At 40.7% G+C, this 21,985-nt stretch overlaps 1 protein-coding gene across 4 annotated transcripts in view; it reads left to right on the top strand.

Annotated features, from left to right (window-relative positions):
• Nucleotides 1-21,985, top strand: part of USP6NL (USP6 N-terminal like) — a 242,932-nt gene that overhangs the window by 71,748 nt on the left and 149,199 nt on the right. For all 4 annotated transcript variants that reach the window (XM_075017960.1, XM_075017968.1, XM_075017974.1 and 1 more), the window contains one exon: nt 20,890-20,963. In XM_075017960.1, the coding sequence (XP_074874061.1) occupies nt 20,890-20,963 (74 nt within the window). The remainder of the gene's footprint in view (nt 1-20,889; nt 20,964-21,985) is intronic.

The raw sequence follows: 21,985 nt of genomic DNA on the forward strand, positions 1-21,985 counted from the left end.
ATGAGCTTTTGTGGGGCAGAATTCCAGATCTGAAGAAATGGGTCTGCCCGATGAAATCTCATCACCTAATAAATTATTTTGTTAGTCTTGAAAGTGTTACATGACTGCTTTTGTTTTGTGAAGATACAGACTAACCTCCTTTGTATCTGCTTAGTTTGCATTGATAGATATGAATAGTTTTAAACTGGTCTGAATGCTTACTCTAAGCATTTGCACCTATTTAGTTAAATTGGTGCAAAACCCACATGTAGATGAGGTCATTTTGTTTATTCTGTCATGTTTCATAAACTGCAGTCTGGTGGGATCTCAGCCCTGGCTCCCACACATTGCCCTGGGGCAGAAGGGGGCTCTGGATCCTAGCTCTCCGGGGGGCGGCTCCTGCACCAGCCTCTCCTCTCTCATGTGACAACATACGTGGTCTTGACGGACAGACGACAGAGTATTGGATTTCAGAGGTGCCAACCTGTAGTAGAAACTACCTGCCTGACCTTATCATTTCTGTCTGCCAATAGGGTTGGAGAAAGTAAGAAATAATAGCATAAGCTGCATTTTTTCCAGAGTAGATTTATTTATGATACATGGATTGCTGATCCCCAAATTGGCAATGCAGTTTGATTCTAGGCTAATAATGTGATCTTTCTCATCCCCTCCTTTAGAGACAAAATTCTCATGAAGACACTCGCTGGACACAAGGTAGAGGGGCTATTAAAACATTTTTGGAGAAGTAGGCAATTACTGTAATTTGTGGAAAAAATAGTGAACATTCCGTGTGGATACACTGACAGTGGATTTCTGATGTTAGCCAGCCAGTATATAATTCAAAGGATGTGTGGGTGGAGGAACCAAATGCTTTTCTTTGAAAGCTGGGAAAATCTGTAGAATGGAATGAACATATGATCAAACTTGTACAGCTGAGACTGCCATGTGTGTGGGAGGAGGTCAGATAGAAGCTAATTTAAAAAAAAAAAACAACTTTCACTAGAAAGTCCCCAACCAACTGTGCTCTTCTGAGATTTTCTTGGGAAAAGTCTAAGCCAGGAATAGAAAGTGCACTGGTGGTAATACTTCTTAATGCAAGTTTATCTTTTGTATAATTAATTTTGTCTTATCTTGAAGAAAAATGATTAATTCAGAGACTCAAAATGATGTGCACATTTGTGTTATGACTAAGTCTGCTTCTGTGAAGTGCATAACTCCTGTGTATAAAATGTTCAGAAATCTGTTTTTATTGAAAACTGGAACCATGTTGTGGTTGCTGTACATAATGCTGCAAATCCTAACACTAGTAAAACATTCACATCTTATCACTGATATAATAAAGTAACTTGCAAAATAATAGCTGTTAAAATACATGTAAATGTATTAAGTGTTCCCATTTGTTTATAAAGGGAACATTGTTTAAACCCTTAAATATGCTTTTAAGGTTTTCAAATTAATATCCTGCCATGGACAGGATTAAATTCAGCAGTGGGTTGGAGGTTCCAAACCCCTTCTCTATGACATATAAAGAACTAGCTGAAAGGCAGGGTTGACTGACCACTCATTTATTCTTCCCAGTCTCTTTTCCTTCATTCTTTTCTTGTTTTCTTTTACATTTTCATGCTAGTTTCAAGCTGTTAGGGTTGCTGAGAGAACTTTGAAAACGTGCTGTCAGTGTAATGTCTGCATGAGTTTGGAAAGTGCCTCAAAAACCTCAAGCATATGAACCGTCTCATCCATTTCAATGGGTGTTAAATCTGGTGCTAATGATAATATTTTAAATAACATCACTGTTTCACTGCTTGTTTAATAATAAAAGAAAGGAGCTACCTGATCTAACTTTCACTTAAAACAGAGTGAATAGTAATTTGACATACATTTTTAGCAAAATGTGACACGATTGAAGGGATTGATGAGTTTCATCATCCTAAATGGGCAATTCAGCTTTCATAATAAATCTGGGGAGCAGTAGTTTAAAGGATGTTACTCTGAGAGATGATAGAGGCATAAAATCAACATTTCAGTAAAATGTTTTTTTATACTGGCATAAACAGTACATTTGTGGAAGCATAGGGTGGAGCATAGTTGGCTTTCAATGGTGGTGATTATAGAGTTCTTGAAAATAATCCTGGCAGTGTTAGTGCCACTTGAATGGTGACACATCTCAGTGTATTTCATTGAGAAGGTTTCATTCATACCTAAATGATACAATTTTATGTACTTTGGCCACATTAGGCATAAAGATGCAGGTAAGCTTAATAAAGTTTTTGTGGTGGAGAGTTATTGTAATAGGATGATCAGCAAGGATATTGATAGTATGCAGTCAGTCACTGGAAGGTCAGCTGCTGAGTGCCCAAAGTTAGAGAAATATAACTTTGTAAAATTCTTGTTTAAGACTGAAAGTGACTTAGGGCATGTGCGCGCTTCGCATTTAAAGAGGAAAAAGTTCTTTTGTGCGCAAAGACTGTAGGAGCATGTATACTTGCCAGTAACTTTCTTATGGTTAAACTCAGAGAAAAACCATCTCCACGAGAGTCATTCAGGTTTTACTGGTGGTGTTCTCATTGTGATTTGCAAGTGAAGACACGTTCTTGCTGTATACAGGCTTTTAGCTACTGCAGGATAAAGCGTAGTGCTACAGTGACCACTCCAGCCAGCACCTTCTGCTTCTCTGATGCCAGGTAAACAGATGCCTACCTCTTCCCCCCCATAAAGCCCAGGGAATTGTGAAGTTCCCCTTCTTATTATCTTGGCAAGTGCTCACGTTTATTACATGGCCAGTTTCTCAGACTGCTGCATGGAATAAATGATCCCACGCTTGCCGCAGCCCTGACCTACTGGAACTGATAAGTCTTTGGAGAGAGGAGGGACTGGGTAGGCATTCAGAATGCCCTGCAATTACCTGCCCCCACTTCATACAAGACCTTTTGTTAAAATAGAGAGAGCTGCACTCAGGGCAGTGCTCTCATCAGAGATGGAAGTGCTGCAAATGTAAACGCTCTCTTAATGCCTGTGGAAGTAAGCAAATACACAAAACCAGCCTGGTTATTTTTTTACCGATTGACTGTTACCAGTGAAACTGTCAGTGCAAAAGCTGCATCTGTGGATATAGCCTTATGTAAATGTTGGATGCCAAAAGCACATTACAGCTATGTGACTTATAGCCAGAGTAGTTGTTCTATGAATTCTTTTTGTCAATTTAATTTTTTCATGAAAGGTTGTAAAATACATATTAGAAAGCATATAGTGTTTTATAGAGACTACAGTTGCGCTGTAGTTTCATTGCTTCTGATTATATTATTTATGGAAACAGTCTTTCCGACTCTTAAACAGTGGCAATGCAAAATGCTTTTATCACAATTTTAATAGCCGGTTGCAGGATTGTTATTAATCTAGCCATAATAGTGGTTAATTTATAAAGGTAGGATGACTTACACATAAGCAAGTGATATTTGATCATATCATAAGTGCCATTCCATTCATACCAAACCAAGACAGAAAATAATAAACAAGGACTGAAACTGACTACACCCCATTGGGGGAAGGACAGCTACAGATGACCTAATTAATCTGAGATCATAGGAAATTAGCTAGTTGTAGCACAAGCTGAACTGGTCCATAGATATTGTACAGCCAAGCCCAAGTCTTTCATTTAACTTTCCTGCCGCAGAATATTTGTCTTAAATATCCGGACCATATTTCCGGAATCCTGCTTGTTTTTCATGAATGCAATTTTGCTAAATCACTTTTAGGCAAGCTCAGATATCTCTGGGCTCTGCTAGAGATTTCCTGTGTTAACCTTCAGTTAATGAACACCTACCTCTCCTCCACAAGTGCTCGCCCAGAGGGCACTGTTGTAAAATGAACAAGCACTCATGTAGCACCGTAAAGACTGACAAAATAACTTATTATGTGATGCTTTTGTGGGGCAGGCCTTCTTCTTCAGATCAGATTTGAAGAAGTGGGTCTGCCCCATGAAAACTCATCACGTAATAAATTGTTTTGTCAGTCTTTAGGGTGCTACATGACTACTTGTTTGTTCTGTTAGAGTACAGATTAACACACGGCTACTACTACTGTTGTAAAATGGGTGCTTAATTTCCATTTTACTGATGATCTTTGTACTCCATAATTCACATGATAAAAAATGTACTGAGCAAAGGTTTTATAGTAGGATGCTGTAGTAAGGTTTCAGATTACAGCTTCCAAACTGGATAAAAATATTATATTAGAATACATTGTAAAGGCTCAATGGTACGATTTGCTTAGTAATTTATATGTTACTATGATGTGAAGTATAACCAATTAAACTAAACGTGTCAGATTACCAGGATATATTTTGTGATATGCTTTTTGTTTGCTCACTAACTAATTGGTAAAATTGTCCTTTTCAGTTTTCTCACAATAAGGCAGTCCAGTAGCACTTTAAAGACTAACAAAATAATTTATTAGGTGGTGAACTTTCAGGGGACAGACCCACTTCTTCAGACCATAGCCATACCAGAACAGACTCGAAATTTAAATATTGAGTCTGTTCTGGTATGGCTATGGTCTGAAGAAGGGGGTCTGTCCCCTGAAAGTTCACCACCTAATAAGTTATTTTGTTAGTCTTTAAAGTGCTAATGAACTGCCTTTTTGTTTTGTTAGACCTGTAGACTAATAGGGCTATCTCTCTGTTACTACTCACAATAAGGCATACACATTTGTAAAACTCTAAACACTCTTAACTGTTGAACGATGTTGAGGATTGATTTGGATGCTCAGATGAGTTGTTGTTGAAGTGTAGTCTGACCATAGTTGATTTTTAAATTCTTTATACCTGTGCCAAGTTACTGAGTTTTAATGTTGTCTCTGACACAAACTCACTGTGTGATAAATTGCTTAACATCTCTGCCTCAGTCTCCTCATTTATAAACAGTCGATAATGCTTGCTTTATTGGAGCCCTTTGGGGATTGTTTGGAAAAGTGTTTTGAAATTGACAAGTTGACAAGTGCCGTAGCGTTGTTATTTATAATTTATCATGGAGCCTGATTTCCAAAGAATCTTATTGTATCAGTATAATATGCAGAATCTCACAGGAAATCTTACAGAACTGTCAGTCTTCTGCTCTAATGAAATTTGATCCTTCGTGAAAGTGAGTGTTGAGTCAAGTTCCCTGCAGGCAAGTTAAATTTTTGCTTTCCTGTCTAATACATGTTACTGTCTGTGCTCCCGTCTATGCCCTCCTCACTCCCCATACGTATACTGCAGCAGATTCTACTGAAGAACCCTTAATAGTGCTCAGTTTATTTTTGGCCCCTGTCTGAGTACACTTGGACTGTGTTTTCAGTGCAGAATGTGGCCACAGAGGAAAACTTTAAAATAATTTCCAAGTCTCTTTATTTCCTTTTGTCTGGCTATACATCTGGAAAAATAATTCTTTCTCAGGCCCAAAACTAGCCCCTGCCCTATATGAAGGGTTTTTTCATGGTACTGAGTCTGTTTTGTATTTACACCCCCCCTTTTTTTTTCCCCAAGACTGGTTAGAAACAAAACAAAAATGGTAGAAGACAGCTGTTTATGGTCACTAGTCTAGAACTTACCAAAAGTGGCCCACTAGGCACTCGCATTCCACGCCCGGCTCCATGCCAGCGAGCCGGGCTTCTTACCCATTTAAAGTTTGAGAATAGGTTGAGATCGTTTCGGCCCCAAGAACTGGCACTGAGGGATGAACTGAACGCCGGGTTAAGGCGCCCGATGCCGATGCTCATCGCAGTTTTATCTGGTAAAGTGAATGATCAGAGGTCTTGGGGTATCTCAACCTATTCTCAAACTTTAAATAGTCTAGAACTGTGTGTAAGAATTTCAGGATTATTAAAAAGACATTGGCTGTGTCTACACTACAAAAATAACTTCGAAGTTGCTTACTTTGAAGTACAACTTCGAAGTAAGCAACTTCAAAGCTGAGCATCTATACACACCCTACTTCGAAGTTAAACTTTGAAGTAGAGCACTGCACCATTCCCAGAAATGGAATAAGGACTTCACTTCAAACTTAACTTTGGAGAAAGAGAATATACATGTAGACTCTCTGCTGGTTACTTCAAAGTAGTGCTTAGCTCCAAAGTAAGTTCGTAGTGTAGATGCACCCATGATCTATTTTCATATATTTCAGAGGTATCTATGTTGAAACATACTAAGCTACAGTACTTTGAACGAGCAGATAGTCAATTTGCACAAGTCCTGTTCATACTCTTTCCCCTACAAAATTAGACACTGAAAAGTAAGGTAGTAGCTGGTAAGATAAGGAAAAATAAATGCAATTAGTTTTGCCAGGCTATTACCTTAGGCTTATATCCTCAGAAAAGATGGTAAAATACAAACACTTAAGGCACAAGGAAGTGTCACTATCTGAAGCAAACATCCAGAGTAGTGAAGAGCACACCACGTAGCTCTGATTCAATTACAGTTAACCTCAGCCAATGTTATATATGTTGTCATGTGCCAGCAAAGCCCCTCTACTATGTGCAATGGAAAAACTGGGTAAACACTTCTCTAAAGAATTAATGGGCACAGAGCAGCCATTAGGAATCTCAATACACATAAGCCTGTCAGTGAGCATTTCAGTGGAATGGGCCATTCTGTTAAAGACCTGACCAATATGTGTCCTACAAAGAGACTTTAAAAGCAAATTACCTAGGGAGATTTGTGAACTCATATTCAAATCTGACATATTAACACTTAGTATGAACAGGGATAGCAGTTATCTCCCTCATTAGTTTCCCTTCTTTTGATGTTTGTAATTATCTCAGGCAAAATAGTTAGCATCTCCCACCCCTCACCCCCCTTCAGTTCCATACATTTGATTTGTCAGCTATTATTGCATTTTTTTGGACCTCTGTACTATATAATTGAGTCTGGACTGGAAATATTATAGATCTGAAGAAAAGTGGGTCTGTCCCATGGAAGCGCATCACCAAATAAATTGTATTTTGTTAGTTTTTAAAGTGCTGCATGATGGCTGTTTTTTCTTTTGATTGGCAGTGGTAGATCATGTAGCCTTATAATTAGAGAGGCATTTGGTATTGATACTTCTTATTAGTTTATCATCTCAACACAATAAATTATCGAACTTTATTATTCTAGAGTATCAGATACAGAAGGTAAAAATAGTTACCAAGTTCAGTACCACAATGAACAGTGTAAATAGGAGGGTTGAAATCACTGGAAAAGTCATTTGATTTTAGTGGGCGGCACCACTGATAGGAAAAAAAAAGTAAAATGAAACTAATTATGTCAGTAATAATGCTTTGCACTTTTAGGGCCCTACCCGTGGCCCACTGAAATCAATGGGAATCTTTTCGCTGACTTGTTAAGATTTGCCTCGAACCCATGTATGCCTTGCAGGTAGAGTTTGCAATGTTCAGGTTATGCAATGAATCACTTCCTGCATCTGCAACTGTGTTGTCTTGTTGTTTCCTAGACCCCAGGTGTAACCTGGGATAACTATGAGCATTTGGTTGAAGAAAATGTGCTTAATGGTTAAATATGCCTAAATCTTAGATTGATTTGCATGTATGAATATGTACTATTTGGGGTTGCTTTTCAGTTCTTGAGGGTGATTGCAGTTACAAATCTTCATCACATTGCACTGCCTTGCCATACCTAGACTGGCCCAGGCAAGTTAGTGACCCCACTAGCAGACTAAATTTAGTAATGTATGTTGGTCATGTGCACTTGAGACATGTTGCACATATGCTGAGGAGGAGGGAAAAGATGGATTCTGTCGCTTGTATAGGAAAGGATTGCCATCAATTGAAAATGTGGCGCTTCGTTTTTTTGTGAGGGGGTCTAGGTATTTCAGATTATAAAATAATACTTCTGATATTTAGACTTCAAGAAAGAGTTAGGGCTCTCTCGGTGACTTCGAATGCAAGGAAACCCTGTCATAACATTTTTGAGGAATGCAGAACAGGGACTTCCAGATAGGTCACTGGCTTAGGCAGATATTGGAAAACTGAACTGTATTTCTGTATTTGTTTTCTGGCTTTAGAATTAAAATTGTTTCTCAAGGAACAAAGTTCAAAATGGGACACCTGCAATTATAACTCCAAAAGTTTGTAATAAAATCTCTGTAGTTGGTGGTGTTCACCACAAAGACTTCTTAGCCAAGAGTGGCAGCTATGAGGATGATGTGTTGCACTGGGAAGCTGCTTGTTCAAATTCACTTGTTTATTATTAGTTGGAATGTTAGGCTGTAGGCTACAACAGATACTTGTGTGTAGCCTGAAATATTCTTCTTCTGAACAAATAGAATCTTTGTTTGAATGATTGTAATCCACATAGCTATAATGCGATTGCTGCTTTAAATTAGACAAAGACAAAAAAGACAAAGTGACTTGGCTATCTGAAGCAGAGGAAAGAGATTTAACATATTTTGCAGCACATATTTGATACAGTGTACTGGATACAACAATTCAGAATATGATCTAAAATCAAATTAACTTATGCCATGAAGGCTAAGACCGTGTCTAATTACTTGGACCAGCCTGGAAATCAATATCTAAAGAGAGGTAATTTTTTAAAAATTTAAATTCCTTAAGAATCTATAATTCTTTGTAACTTCCTGAATTAGAAGAGGTTGCTTTCTATTTTAACATATATAATTTCTTTTTATGTTGCTGATGACTTTCAGTATGGATATCTAATAGTATTAAAACAAACCATGCTGCCTTTCATAGACATTTGAAGAAATATAATTAAATTTAAATACCATTTCTTTTTTGACAAGGCTTATTATTTATTTATTCAACCTTTTTTCCAACCCTAAATTTTTAACATGCTTTCACAACTCAGAAAATCTGCTTTTGAAGTGTGTGTCTGAAATAAATACAAGAAAAGGTGATTAATATTTCCCAGGGCCTGTTCAGGATAGCTAAAATATACGTGAATGAGTGTGGATGTAGATATTTGCCATGATAAATTATTATTTTTAAAGAAGAGAGGCAAGATGGGTGAGGTAATATTTTTTGTCTGCTAGTCTGTATCTTTGTAAAGCAAGCAGTCCTGTAGCACCTTAAAGATTAATAATTTTGTTTATTAGATAATGAGCTTTCATGGGGAAGACCCACCTCAGAATCTGGAGCAGAACTATTGGATAATATAATGTACTGGATGGGGTACACCATGTTGTGATAGAAGAAAAAGGCAGTTCTGTAGCACCTTGAAGACTAACAGTATTATTTATTAGGTGATGAGCTTTTGTGGGACAGACCCAGATCTGAAGAAGTGGATCTGTTTCATGAAAGCTCATCCCCTAATAAACAATATTGTTAGCCTTTAAGGTGCTACAGGACTGTATTTTTTATTATGGTTTGTGAAGATACAGACTAACACGGCTACCTCTCTGAGACTATTCATGTTGTGATAGGTGTGTGTGGGACCTGTGGATTTTGAAGTGTGTTTGGGGAGATTGTTGGTCACTGTGATCTGTCTTGAGACTTTCTATCTATTGTTCTGGTGAGGTCTGGTGCAATTCTGAGTTGGTGTGTCCTAGTCTGTGGTATGCAAGCTTCTGATAAAGAGCTTGGCAGGGTTGTGAAGTTGTTTGAAGGCCGGAAGAGGTGGTTCAGGCAAGCCATCCCTTGTGGGGGCATAAGGCCATTGGGCAAACCCCAGGCCCTGCCCCACCTCTTCCTGCCCTGCTCCATCCCCATTCCATCCTTTCCTCTAATACGTGCCATTGTTCTACTCCCATTCTGCCTCTTTCTGTCGCTGTGCCACTCCTTCCTGCCGCCTTGTATGCCTTCCCTATGCAGTGCAGGGAGACCTGGCAGTGTGCTTTGCCATGCTACCACCTTCCAGCTGGAGCACTGTGCTTCACCATGGTGGCAGAAAGTGAAGTGTACTGGCGCCAGCCTGCTGTGCTCATCCAAGCCCTGCATTGCTCAGAGGAGTGAAACATAGTGGGCTAGTGTCAGGGTGCCCATGGTGAAGAAGAGTGACCCAGCTGGGAGATGATATCAGTGCAGGCTGCTGCATGTATTGCTCTGCTTCCTGGGCTCCCACCACTGCAGTGAGTGTGGGGGGACCTATCCTTGTTGCTGCCCCATGGCATCTCCTCCCAGTTAATCCCACAGGCTACCCGGATTAATATGGTGCACCATCCTGTCCACAGGACAGTTGCGGTGACCACCTCCTGGATGGTTTGGGCTCTGGGTTCAGAAGATGAAAACATAATTAGTGAATCTCAGCTGTATCACTGGTTTTGTTGTATTTGTCCAGAAATTTTTCTTCAAATTGGCTCATGAGTAGGTTGGCATACAGGGGAAGCATCCTAGTACCACAGGTTGTCTCTGTGGTTTGGACAAAGTTTTTGGTTTTGGATGTAAAAGTGTTTTGGTTGAGGATGAAATGGATGAATTTGGTAACTGGGGGGATATCTGAAGGCTGTTTGTCTTGTAAACATTTCAGGCAGGCAACTATGCCCTTAATATGAGGGATGTTGGTGTTTAAGGAAGTGGCATCCATGGGGGCAGGGATAGTGTTCTGAGAGAGACCCTGAATGCTGTAGTGTGTGTGGAGGAAAATAGTTTGTGTCCAGGAGGAAGCTGGCTCTTTGTGTGGTGAGCTCACGGTGTACTGTCCCTACTTCCTGTTTTTGGAAGATATTCTCTTTTCCTGAAACGAGAGGATCACCTATGCCCCAGTGAGGAGGGTTGAGGGGCAGAATGGGTTGTATGTGCTAAATTTTACTCAGAGCAGTGGAAGAGGAAACGGTTACAAGAACTGTTCCTATGCTAATCCATGGATACTCAGTTCAGCAGGTGTTACTGTCTTTGGATTAATTTAAAAATAGAAGATAAACTGCACATAGCTGCTACTTTCTAAGTGCTGTTTGTAACACTAGTTGGCAGTTGGAGTCCAGTTTTTATGGACAAGTGAACGCATCTAAAAATACTAGCACTAATTGACATTTTTGTTGACAGCCTCAGAAAAGAGGCCAAATATTCAAAGGACTTGAACGCTTCAGGTTTCTTTAGGTCAGGTAGCAAGCACGTTGGTGCATTAGAAACTTGAACTGATGGTGTCAGTACTGTTCCTTTTCTGTGGATTAATAGGAGACTTAATCTTTGAGGTCTGTCAGTATATCTCTCTACTGCTATGTATAAACATAACATTTTTCAACCTTTATTATTTAAGGTTAGCTTTTGGTGCTCATTTAAAAGTAACACTTTAATGTGGAAAAGTCACACGTACAAGTTTTTTTATTTCTAAATGTCTTCTTCAGAATGTTTCCCTGCCAATATAGAAATGGCATTCTCTTCCTCCAACTATCTTTCACTATTTCCTTTTGAGTTATTAAACCTGTGCTCAAGAATGATTATTAAAAAAAAACCAAACAAACCACATGCACTGTTAAGAACATTTGAAAAATCATACTTCTTATTTAGTCAAAAGGCTCCAATCACACAGCCAGTTTAAAGTATCTTTAAAGAAAAAAAATCCAGTCATTGACAATAGACGATGAAAAGTGTCATTGTTCATACATTTTAAGGCCACATTGTACTGTTATGATCATGTAGATGTCCTGTATATTGCAGGCTATTAATTTCACTTGGAGAGTCCGATGGGTCGCCTATCAATGTTGCAGTTACACTAACAGTGGTTCCTAAACTTTTCAGCATCCTGCCCACTTTTGATTTTGATATAGTGCCCATCTGTAAAAAGGGGAATAAAAACAACACAGGAAACTACGGACAGGTCAGTTTAACTTCTGTGCTGGGAAAGATAATGGAACAAGTAATTAAGGAAATCATCTGCAAACACTTGGAGGGTAGTAAGCTGATAGGGAACAGCGAGCATGAATTTGCAAAGAACAAATCATGTCAAACCAATTTGATAGCTTTCTTTGATAGGATAACGAGCCTTGTGGATAAGGGAGAAGCGGTGGATGTGGTATACCTAGATTTTAATAAGGCATTTGATAGGGTCTCACAAGATATTCTTATCAATAAACTAGGCAAATACAACTTAGATGAGGCTACTCTAAGGTGGGGGGCAAAACTGGCTGGATAACTGTACTCAGGGAGTAATTATTAATTGTTCTCAATCCTGCTGGAAAGGTATGACAAGTGGGGTTCCATAGGAGTCTGTGTTGGGACCGGTTCTCTTGAATATCTTCATCAACAATTTAGGTATTGGCATAGACAATACACTTATTAAGTTTGCAGATGATACCAAGCTAGGTGGGGTTGCAACTGCTTTGGAGGATAGGGTCAAAATTCAAAATGATCTGGACAAATTGGAGAAATGGTCTGAAGTAAACAGGATGACGTTTAATAAAGACAAATGGAAAGTGCTCCACTTGGGAAGGAACAGTCAGTTTCACACATACAGAATGGGAAGCGACTGTCTAGGAAGGAGTATGGCAGAAAGGGATCTAGGTGTTATAGTGGACCACAAGTTAAATATGAGTCAACAGTGTGATGCTGTTGCAAAAAAAGGAAACATTATTGTGGGATGCATTAACAGGTGTGTTGTGAACAAGACACGAGAAGTCATTCTTCTGCTCTACTCTGCGCTGGTTAGGCCTCCGTTGGAGTATTGTGTCCAGTTCTGGCTGCCACATTTCAAGAAAGATATGGAGAAATCGGAAAGAGTCCAGAAAAGAGCAACAAGAATGATCAAAGGTCTAGCGAACATGACGTATGAAGAAAGGCTGAAGGAATTGGGCTTGTTTAGTTTAGAACAAAGAAGATTAAGGGGGGATATGATAGCAGTTTTCAGGTACCATCTTCCCCCGCGTTACGAGGGTAATTCGTTCCTGAAAAACTCCTCTTAGGGCAAATTCTTCTAAGTCAAAAATGTAATTAACATTAATTTCAATGGGAAAAAATTTTATGCGTTCCTGAGCCCCAAAATTAACACCCACTTAAGTTTACCTGGCAGAGGGCACAGCTGTGCAGAGCAGGTGGCAGTGGCCCCCTAGCCGCCTGGGGAGCGAGTGGCAGGGGCGGGGCCAAGATGGACTGTGTGCCCAGCAGCCATGTCTCCCAGGAGCGCCTGGGAGCAGCCACTGGCTGCTGCAGTGCTGAGGCGGATGCCAGACCAGCCCCAGGTAAGGGCTGGGCTGGGGGCTCTGGGAAACCGCCACCAGGCGGTGAGCAGTGTCAACGGCACAGCTGTGCAGGGCAGGTGGCGGTGGCCCCCTAGCTGCCCAGGGAGCAAGCGGCAGGGGTGGGGCCAGGATGGACTGTGCTCCCAGAAGCCACATCTCCCAGGAGCGCCTGGGAGCCTTCAGCCGCCAGCTGGGCTGGGGCGTGCTGCTGCTGCAGCGCTGAGGCGGAAACCAGACCAGCCCCAGGTAAAGGCTGGGCTGGGGGTTCTGGGAAACTGCTGCGAGGTGGCGAGTGGTGCCCAAGGCACAGCTGTGCAGGGTGGGCGGAGGCGGCCCCCTAGCTGCCTGAGGAGCGAGTGGCAGGGGCGGGACCAGGATGGGCTGACTTTCTCCAGCTGCAGGGTGTCTGCATCCCGCTGAGGCACTTGTAAACTCAAGTAAATGCCTCGTAAGGCGAAGTAGTGGTCCTTAATCAAGCTGCTTTTAAACTTGAATTCTCGTAGCCCAAATGGGCGTATCTTAGGGTATGACTATATCTAAAAGGGTGTCATAAGAAGGAGGGAGAAAACTTGTTGTTCTTGGCTTCTGAGGATAGAACAAGAGGTAATGGGCTTTAACTGCAGCAAGGGAGGTTTAGGTTGGACATCAGGAAAAAGTTCCTAACTGTCAGGGTGGTCAAACACTGGAATAAATTGCATAGGGAGGTTGTGGAATCTCCATCTCTGGAGATATTTAAGAACAGGTTAAATAAATGTCTATCAGGGATGGTCTAGACAGTACTTGGTCTTGCCATGGGGGCAGGGGGCTGGACTCGATGACCTCTCAAGGTCCCATCCAGTCCTAGCATTTTGTGATTTTTGAGAAACCCTCACATCCCCACACCTCTTCCTTACCATCATCCAATCCCCCCATTTAACAAAAAATTCAGTTTGTAATTTAAAATAAACACAACACAAATTAAAAGTAAGCACAGATAATTTTTCTTGGCCCCTTGCAGGTATGTGGGGCAGACCCAGCTTGCCAGATGCCTGAGCCCTGTACCAGCCACTAGAGTCGCCCATGCCAGCTACCCAAGCCCCACACTGCCAGGCCAGTTGCCCACCTGCCAGCCACCTGAGCCTCGAACTGCTGAGGTCAGCCACCTGCCCACCAGCTGCTGGGGCGCACCGCCCACTCACCAGTCACCTGACCTCAATGCTGCAGCCAGCCAGCCAGCCACCAGCGCCTGAGTCCCATGCTGCCAGGATCCGTCTCCCGCCAATCAGCTACCTCAGCCACTTGCCTGAGCTGCGGGGTAACCATCCAACTGCCAGCCCAAGACTTGCAATGGTAGGGCCAGCTGCCTGAGCCCTGTGAGACCCTCCTCTGCCCGCCCCCAAAGCCAGGCATCACCAGGCTCAGCTCTTACTCTATTCCTGTCACCTAGCTAATCCTGTCCTCACCCTCTGCCAACCCACGCTCACTCCCCTTTGCAGGAGGCAGCTAGGTCCACATTGGTCTTCACCAACTGCCTGCTTTTTATAGTGGTTGCACTGGATCGCCCATCTAAAATGGCAAGAGCTGAAAGCTGGAAGCAACGGCTGGCTCTTTCTTGGGGTGGGAGGAGTAATGGGGGGCTCGGTCCCCTTATGCCCCCCCCTGGAATTTTTTCACGCCACCCCCAGTTTGGGAAATGAAGCACTAAAACATGTCTTAAAACGATGTCACTTCTTAATATTTCTTTTTGATTAAATAGAGCAAGCTCCTTTAACCTCTCCACTTGAGTAATGTTTTCTTGTTTTTCCTTGATATTCACTAATCATTCTTATAGCTCTTCTAACTTTTTGCCCTTACATTTCCAATTTTTTGGTTCCCCTTTGAAAGCATAGATGCAGTATTTCACTAGTGGTCTCATCAGTGCCATATATAGCAGTAATATATTACTCCTTCTCAGTGTTCCCTTGTTTAATACATCCAATTATAGAGTTAGTCCTTCTTTGTGACATCACAGAGTAGGAGTTCATATTCTGGAGGCTATCTACAATGACTTTATAGTTCCTTTTAAAGTCACTATTTTCCTAGGAGTGTGCGTTGCATACTTTCTTTGAATTAGGCTACGTAAAATATATCTATTCATTACATACGTTCAAGTGATTCTGATTGTTTGGTATCTGTGACCTCTCCTTGTGGTTGTTCACCTTATTGCCAACCTTGGTCATATGGAAACTTGGTCAGGAATTAATTGACATTTTCTTGTAGCTCACTGATAAAAATATTGAATAACATCATAAGAACAGATACTGCTGAACCTGATGAACTGATAATGCCCCATTATCCATTCATTTGAAATCTCAACCACAATGGGGAGTTATCAACCAAATAATGTTGATAACTTCCCCACAATCCACCTCATTTAAAATCTTATTAGTTACCCTTTGAAGAAATCATTGATTTTTTTTTTATAATGCAATTTTTTTAATCAGAAAACTTGAGAATGTTTAATCATGATTTTTTGTTTTATGTCTTCTGTGCAGTATTGCACCTAACAAGTTTTGTAAACTTTGTTTATGTTGATGGAATAAGATCTTGAAATCATATTATTTTTGTTGGTGGGGAGGGAGAGGAAGGATTATGCAGTCATTTTAACAGTAATTTTTCTAGCAGATTTCTGGTTATAGATTTTACTCAGTCCTGAGCCACTACATAACTTTTACACTAGAAATTTTTAATACACTCTTTTTATAAGGAAGACCATGCTATGTCCTGCATCTCCCAAAATATAACCTATTGTTTCCATTTTAAGCGGGGTCTCTAATTTTTCTGTGTGGATGGATTAATGTATGGTTAAATGACTTTGGTATAGCATGGTAGATGGCTGAGTTGATGCTGGTGGGAAGAGAGGTGGCTAACTTAAAAGGCAGAGAATATGATGATTTCTACAATAAATATAATTGAAATTATCATGAAGTATGGAACATACCAAGCTCTGATTCTTATGTTACTGATACAGGAGAAAAGTGGGCAAATCTTGAACAAATATTTTAGAACAAACTTATTTTTTACAATTTTCCTACGACTGTAAAAACATTAGGACTTTAAAGCTTTTTTTACAAGGATTAAATTTGGCTTGTAAGGGTATGAAACCTGTGTTCTACTTCAGACTGGGCAACTGATTTAGTTTTTGATGTTGGACAAGTCACTTTCTGTTTGAATCCCACATCTTCATGTAAAAATAAATCCACCTTTGTAAAGCACTTTGAAATTTATAGTAAAAAATCAGTATAGCTGAAAATGATTATTCCACTTACAGGACTTTCTCAAGTCAAATCCAGTCAAAATATTTGTTTTGCAATATAGGTTTGTATTAAATATAAGACAAACATTTTTAAAAATGCTTTCAAAACTATTTTTAAGCTAATAAACTTTTTTCCCCAAAGAGTTTTGCAACCTGCCGAACAGTAAAAATTGGCTAGAAAAGAACAATAGTGCAAGAACAAGATTAGAGCAGCTCAGAAAACAAACATAATAGTGAAAAGCAAAGGTTGTGACTCTGTAGCTACTCTGGGGCTAGAGAACCCATGGGATAGATAGTAGGTACTCAGTACTTACTGGCTGCCCCATGGGTCAGTGCCTCCTCCTCCCTCCAACTCCTGTCTGCTGTGGATCACCTGTTCACTGGTGTGCAGGACAGGGGAAAGGGGTAGGAGGATGGGAAGTGCTCCAATGAAGAGGTTGGAGCAGGGGTGGGAAGAGGTGGGACTGGGAGTGATGGCTTGAGGGAGTAAGTGGAGTGGGGTTGGCACCTAGGGCAGAGTGTGGGTATTGAGTACCCCCAGTGGGTCATAGAGATGGCACCAATGGTGAACAGTTCACTTTGACATTTAAAATTCATTCATTTTTGTCTTCCGTGAGACATTATTTGTTACAGGCGCAGATGTGTTTGAGGTAAACAAAAAAAAAAAAATTAGCTGCTAGTGCTTGTTCATTCACCTGGTGTGTGTTGTAGAACACACACCAGGTATGTCCTGATGTAGCTTTCACTGGTTTAATGCATGGTATTCCTCAATATATACAACAAAGGGAAAGCTAAAGGGGAAAAAATACTATAGTGAGACCTTGGCAATACATGGTTTGTAAGTATATTGAGATAAACTTAGAATCTATTAAAGATCATTACATTATGACCTCATATAGTGCTACAGAGAGTTCTAGAGGGGTATAGTAGTTTGTGAGCAACTAGAGACAGATTCTGTTTGGTGTTCAATCAAGTGGTTAGGCTGGGTATGGAAAATAAGACCTCCATCCAGCGTGGCTGCTGTAAATCTGTGCCTAAACAAACAAGACTGAAAACTAAGCTGTTTTTGTGTGCTGTAGGCCTGTTTAAGCAGAGTAAGAAGCTAGCACAGTAGAGGAAGTAGCTCGGATACAGCAACCAAGCCAGCAAGAGAAACAGCATACTGCAGCTTGCTAAGTACAGCACATCAAGAACTACACTAGTTTTTAAATGAATTCATTTTGCCCTTGGCTTCTGACAAGTAAATATCTCTCAATTACACAACACAGAGATATGTAGTTTTAAAAAGGTAGCAGATTGAGTTTAACTTCTGCTTCCTTTCTTCCTCAAATTGGGCTATTCTACTTATGATGTTTACGTAAGTGTTGGTACTTTATGCACACAAAAATAGATAAGCTCTCTGCTCTGAGCATCTTGCACTATAAATTTCCCTGGTACCATGAGGAAATGAGACCATCAGCAATGATGGTGAGGAGAAGAGGAGAGAGATAATAAGGGGAATGGAATATAGTTTGGGAAGTGTTGTTGGTATTAGCACTGGAAAGTAGACATGATTTCAGCTTTGGAGAGGTTGTGGAAAAATGCTTCACATAAGCATGAAGTTTTGGTACTTCCGCCCTTAGTGAAGGAATGATTGTTTAAATAAGGTTATAATTCTGCACTCCAAATGTGGCATCTGTATCTTGAGTCTGAGAAATCCATTTCTAGAGGTTTCAAGAGTGAAAGCAGGGTTGTACTGGGATGCTGCAAAAATGTACATGTAAGTAACTGCAAACACATAAGTCTTCAATTGAAAATAGTGGAATTATGCCAAGGGATAAAATTTAGCACAGAAATTGGGTTTTCAGGATCAGGATCTTACCTCTTAAAATGTCATCCGTAGCCCTGGCCCTGTTTTAATACACAAGCATTTTTTAAAATGGGTTGTTTTATCTTACTATTCAGTTAATTTCTTTTCTGCCACATGACTTGTGGGAAGTCTCCTTCAGGTCAAGAGCACACTGCTGCACGCGCACGCGCACGCGCCCATATGGGGGGAGAAACATTTTTGCAGCTTCAGTATATATATGCATAAGAAACTTAAAAAAGGGAAGGCTATTATAGTATAACTCCTGCAGCTTCTTCAGAGGTATAGAATTTAATTCTTATTGTGTTGCATATTCACTTGTATTGTTAACGTGTAAAGGTTACTAGTATAAATAGAATGAAATATTTCCCAGACTTCTAAGACTCTGGTATCAGGCATCCAGCCAAGTGGTGTGATGTAATTTTCATCTTCTAAAATAAGTAGATGACTGATTCAAGTCAGTTTATCTGAACTATACTCCCAAGGGATTCTGCACCATTGTACACATATTGAATTCATCTTTTGTTCAGATTTTTCTTTCCTGAAGAAAAATGACTTTGACATGGAAACAAAGGGAAGTTGCAAAAGTGGTTATGTGCTCCTCCCCAGAAGAGTGGAAGTGTTCTTAGGGGTGTCCAGGGCAGCCCTCAGAGAGGTAAATCACTTGAGGGGGGAAAGAGAGAAGGAGATAGAAGAGTGGGAGAGCAGGACTGGCAGTGCCCTGGCCTGTGCCAGGTCAGACCAACATTCTCACCCCTACCCTCCCGCCAGCCACATTCTCCCACACCCAAATCTTAACCTTAATCCTAAATCACTTGAATCTGGCTCCCCCTGCAGAGTTGCCTTTGGGTTTATCCCTTGGGTCAATCTTCTGGGTTTTGATTTCATACATATGCACAATCCAGCTCTCTCAGATCTCAGTTACCCCTGTACTCTTCACGAGCGGTGAGAAGTAAGGAAAGTCAAAGGGAGAAAGTCTCCTGTTGATCTTCTCCTGTTAAGACAGACAAGTTAGCTGAGCAACTGATGTAGCTAAAACTGCATATCTGCGGTCGTCTTCTGTGTCTAGTGTAGACATAGCCTTGCAGTTGGAACTCTCCAATGAGCTCATGCACATCCAGGTCCCCCCACACTTCTCAGCTGAGCCACCTACACCCAGATTGCTCCACACAGAACCCTTTCAGCCCACACCTGAATCCCTCCACAGCTGTATCCTTCTGGCTTGAGCCTGCCTGACCCCACACCTGATGTACCTGACACAGGGCTAAACCTGGTGAGTTGCATCACTTGCTATCCCGGAAGGAATTCTGTGAACAATACTGTATAATTCTGCGAATTTGTCAATAAATACATGTGGAGCCTTTAGCATGGCAGTGGGGAGCACCCAATGGCCCCCTGTCATTCCTACAGACAAGGGCCACTGGGAGAGGCCCAGCCCTTGTACTGGGCAACCTTAATGTCAAGTCCATGTCCCGAGAGATGGGGGCTACAGGATGATCTCCCATCTCCATGCAGCCAGTGGCCAGTGTTCCCCACTGCCATGCAGGAGCCTCCAAGTTTATGTATCGACAAATAAAATGAGGAAAAATTTAAAATACTGTGTGCAGAGTTTTTATTATTTTTTAGCAGAATATCTAATTTTTGGTGCAGAATTCCCTGAGGATTAGAATTTGTTAGATTTCTTTTAAAGATGGTGGTCTTTGTGGTCTAGTTGTAGACTTTTGTACAATGGCAGGGCATAAAATTTGGATAGATACCTGAGAAACTGGGATTATAAAATATTGTTTCTTATACAGTAAAATCATTCATATCTGGCAACCCTGGGACTGGGAGACTGCAAGATATGCAAATATGCTGGTTAAGGGAGAACAGCTAGGGAGGCACAGGCAGGGGCTCAAGAATGGCAAAGCTGTGAGGTCCTTGAATGGGGCTGGGGAAACACCAGCAGCTCTGGGGCCGGGAAGCTGGCTTGGGCCAAGGTAATGCTTCCTGGGCTGAGAAACCAGCTGAGGTTGTGGTAATGTTGGCAGCACTGTGGCTGGGAAGTCAGCAAGCTGCTGGGGGTGGGGGAATGCCAGAAAGCTGCTGGGGCTGGGAAGTGGGCTGGGGCCACATTAATGCTGTCAAGCTACCAGGGCTACGGTAACCCTGGCAAACTAGTGGGAGTGGGGAGAGAGAGAGCCTGCTGGGATGCAGGGCAATGCTGGCAGCTCTGCAAGTCTTCTGGGACTGAGAAAACTCAGGTAGTGATGGGGCTGGGGGAAAGCAGCATGTTCTTCCAGTTATGTGAGAGTTCCATTTAAATGAATACCAGATAAAAGAGAGTTTACTGTATTAGGAGAGAGCCTATGGTTTTTTCTCAGAAGTCCCTAATGCATCGTATCAGAAGAAGCTTTAGCTCTTTTGATTTTTTTATGATGATATAGAAATAAAATGCTATTGGATTACAGGTTTGAGAGTTGAATTTACACCCTTAGCAGCTGGAGGAGTGCACAATTTTAATGACCATGAACAGTATTAAAATTTGTTAATTTTAGGTTATACCACCATATTTTGTGCTGCTACATTGGTTTTGGTACTCCCGAGACCGAATCTCCATGTGACATCAAAATTTATTCTAATTATTTAGCAACAGTTCTCTATTACAGAGAGAGCAAACCTCAGTTACTTTTTATTTTTGTTCTGAACAGATTCAGATGCCGAGCAGGATGCTGCTATCAAACTTGCCCAGGAACGAGCTGAGATAGTTGCCAAGTATGACAAGGTAAGTGTCTCTGTTAATAGTGTAATTATGGCATTGACTATTAGAAACTGGAATGTGGTCTTCTCCTGTCAAGTTAAAAAATAAACAGCCTTCTCCTACACTATTCTGTTTGATGTTCTGCATCATGCTCAGTACATGGTATTAGGAGAGCTTGCTTTCTTTTTTTTTTTTTTTTTTAACTTCTCAGTGTTTTTGGTGACAGTTGGATCCTGTTTCAGATGCATGTATGTTGCTTCAGGGCTATTTTAAGTTTGTCATTTTCTCTCGCTCACAATGAGGTGCCAGTGTTTTACATCTAGTCAGGTTTTCTTTATTCTGATCGCTGCTTAGTAAAAAGCGATGCATTGATCTACAGGCTCTACTTTTTTAGGCCATGAATACTTTAACTCTTTATTAGTGCATGATGATAGAAATTAATGCTAAATCTGTGCTACAAATTGAAAAAAAAGCCATGCTGATTTGCCATAGCTATATATTCTACGTAAACAGTTTCAGCCTGTGATGTTTTTGAGCCACAGTGTACTATACTATGTGCCATACTTAGACCTTAGTGGTTCAGGAGCTACATTATTGATCAACATTATCCAAAAGAACCACAGTGGTGGCTTGCTATAGTTATTATATATTTATATTTAAATGGTATGCTAGAATAAAATGAATGCATATAAAATATGAATCAAATACAATATATTCTTTGTTATCTGGATCTTTACTAACCGGAATTCTTGGTTAACCAGAAAATTTCATGAATGGCAGTATACATTTTTTTTTCCTTCACTAACTGGAAAAAAAAATACAAAAATAATCCAGAACAAGTTTCCAGTTGTATTGTTTAGTGTAGGGGTCTGCAACCTGCAGGTCTGGAGCCACATGTGGCTCTTTAGGGACTTCTTTGTGGCTCCCACAAGTTTAAAAAAAGTTCAAAGCAAAGTTTAAAAAAAAGCAAAACAAAACAAAAAAACCACTTCTGATTATTTTCAACAAACAGTGAATGTCTAAAAGCTCCAAAATGAATAACTCAT

The sequence above is a fragment of the Carettochelys insculpta genome, chromosome 1, assembly GCF_033958435.1.
Source record: "Carettochelys insculpta isolate YL-2023 chromosome 1, ASM3395843v1, whole genome shotgun sequence".
NCBI lineage: Eukaryota > Metazoa > Chordata > Testudines > Carettochelyidae > Carettochelys > Carettochelys insculpta.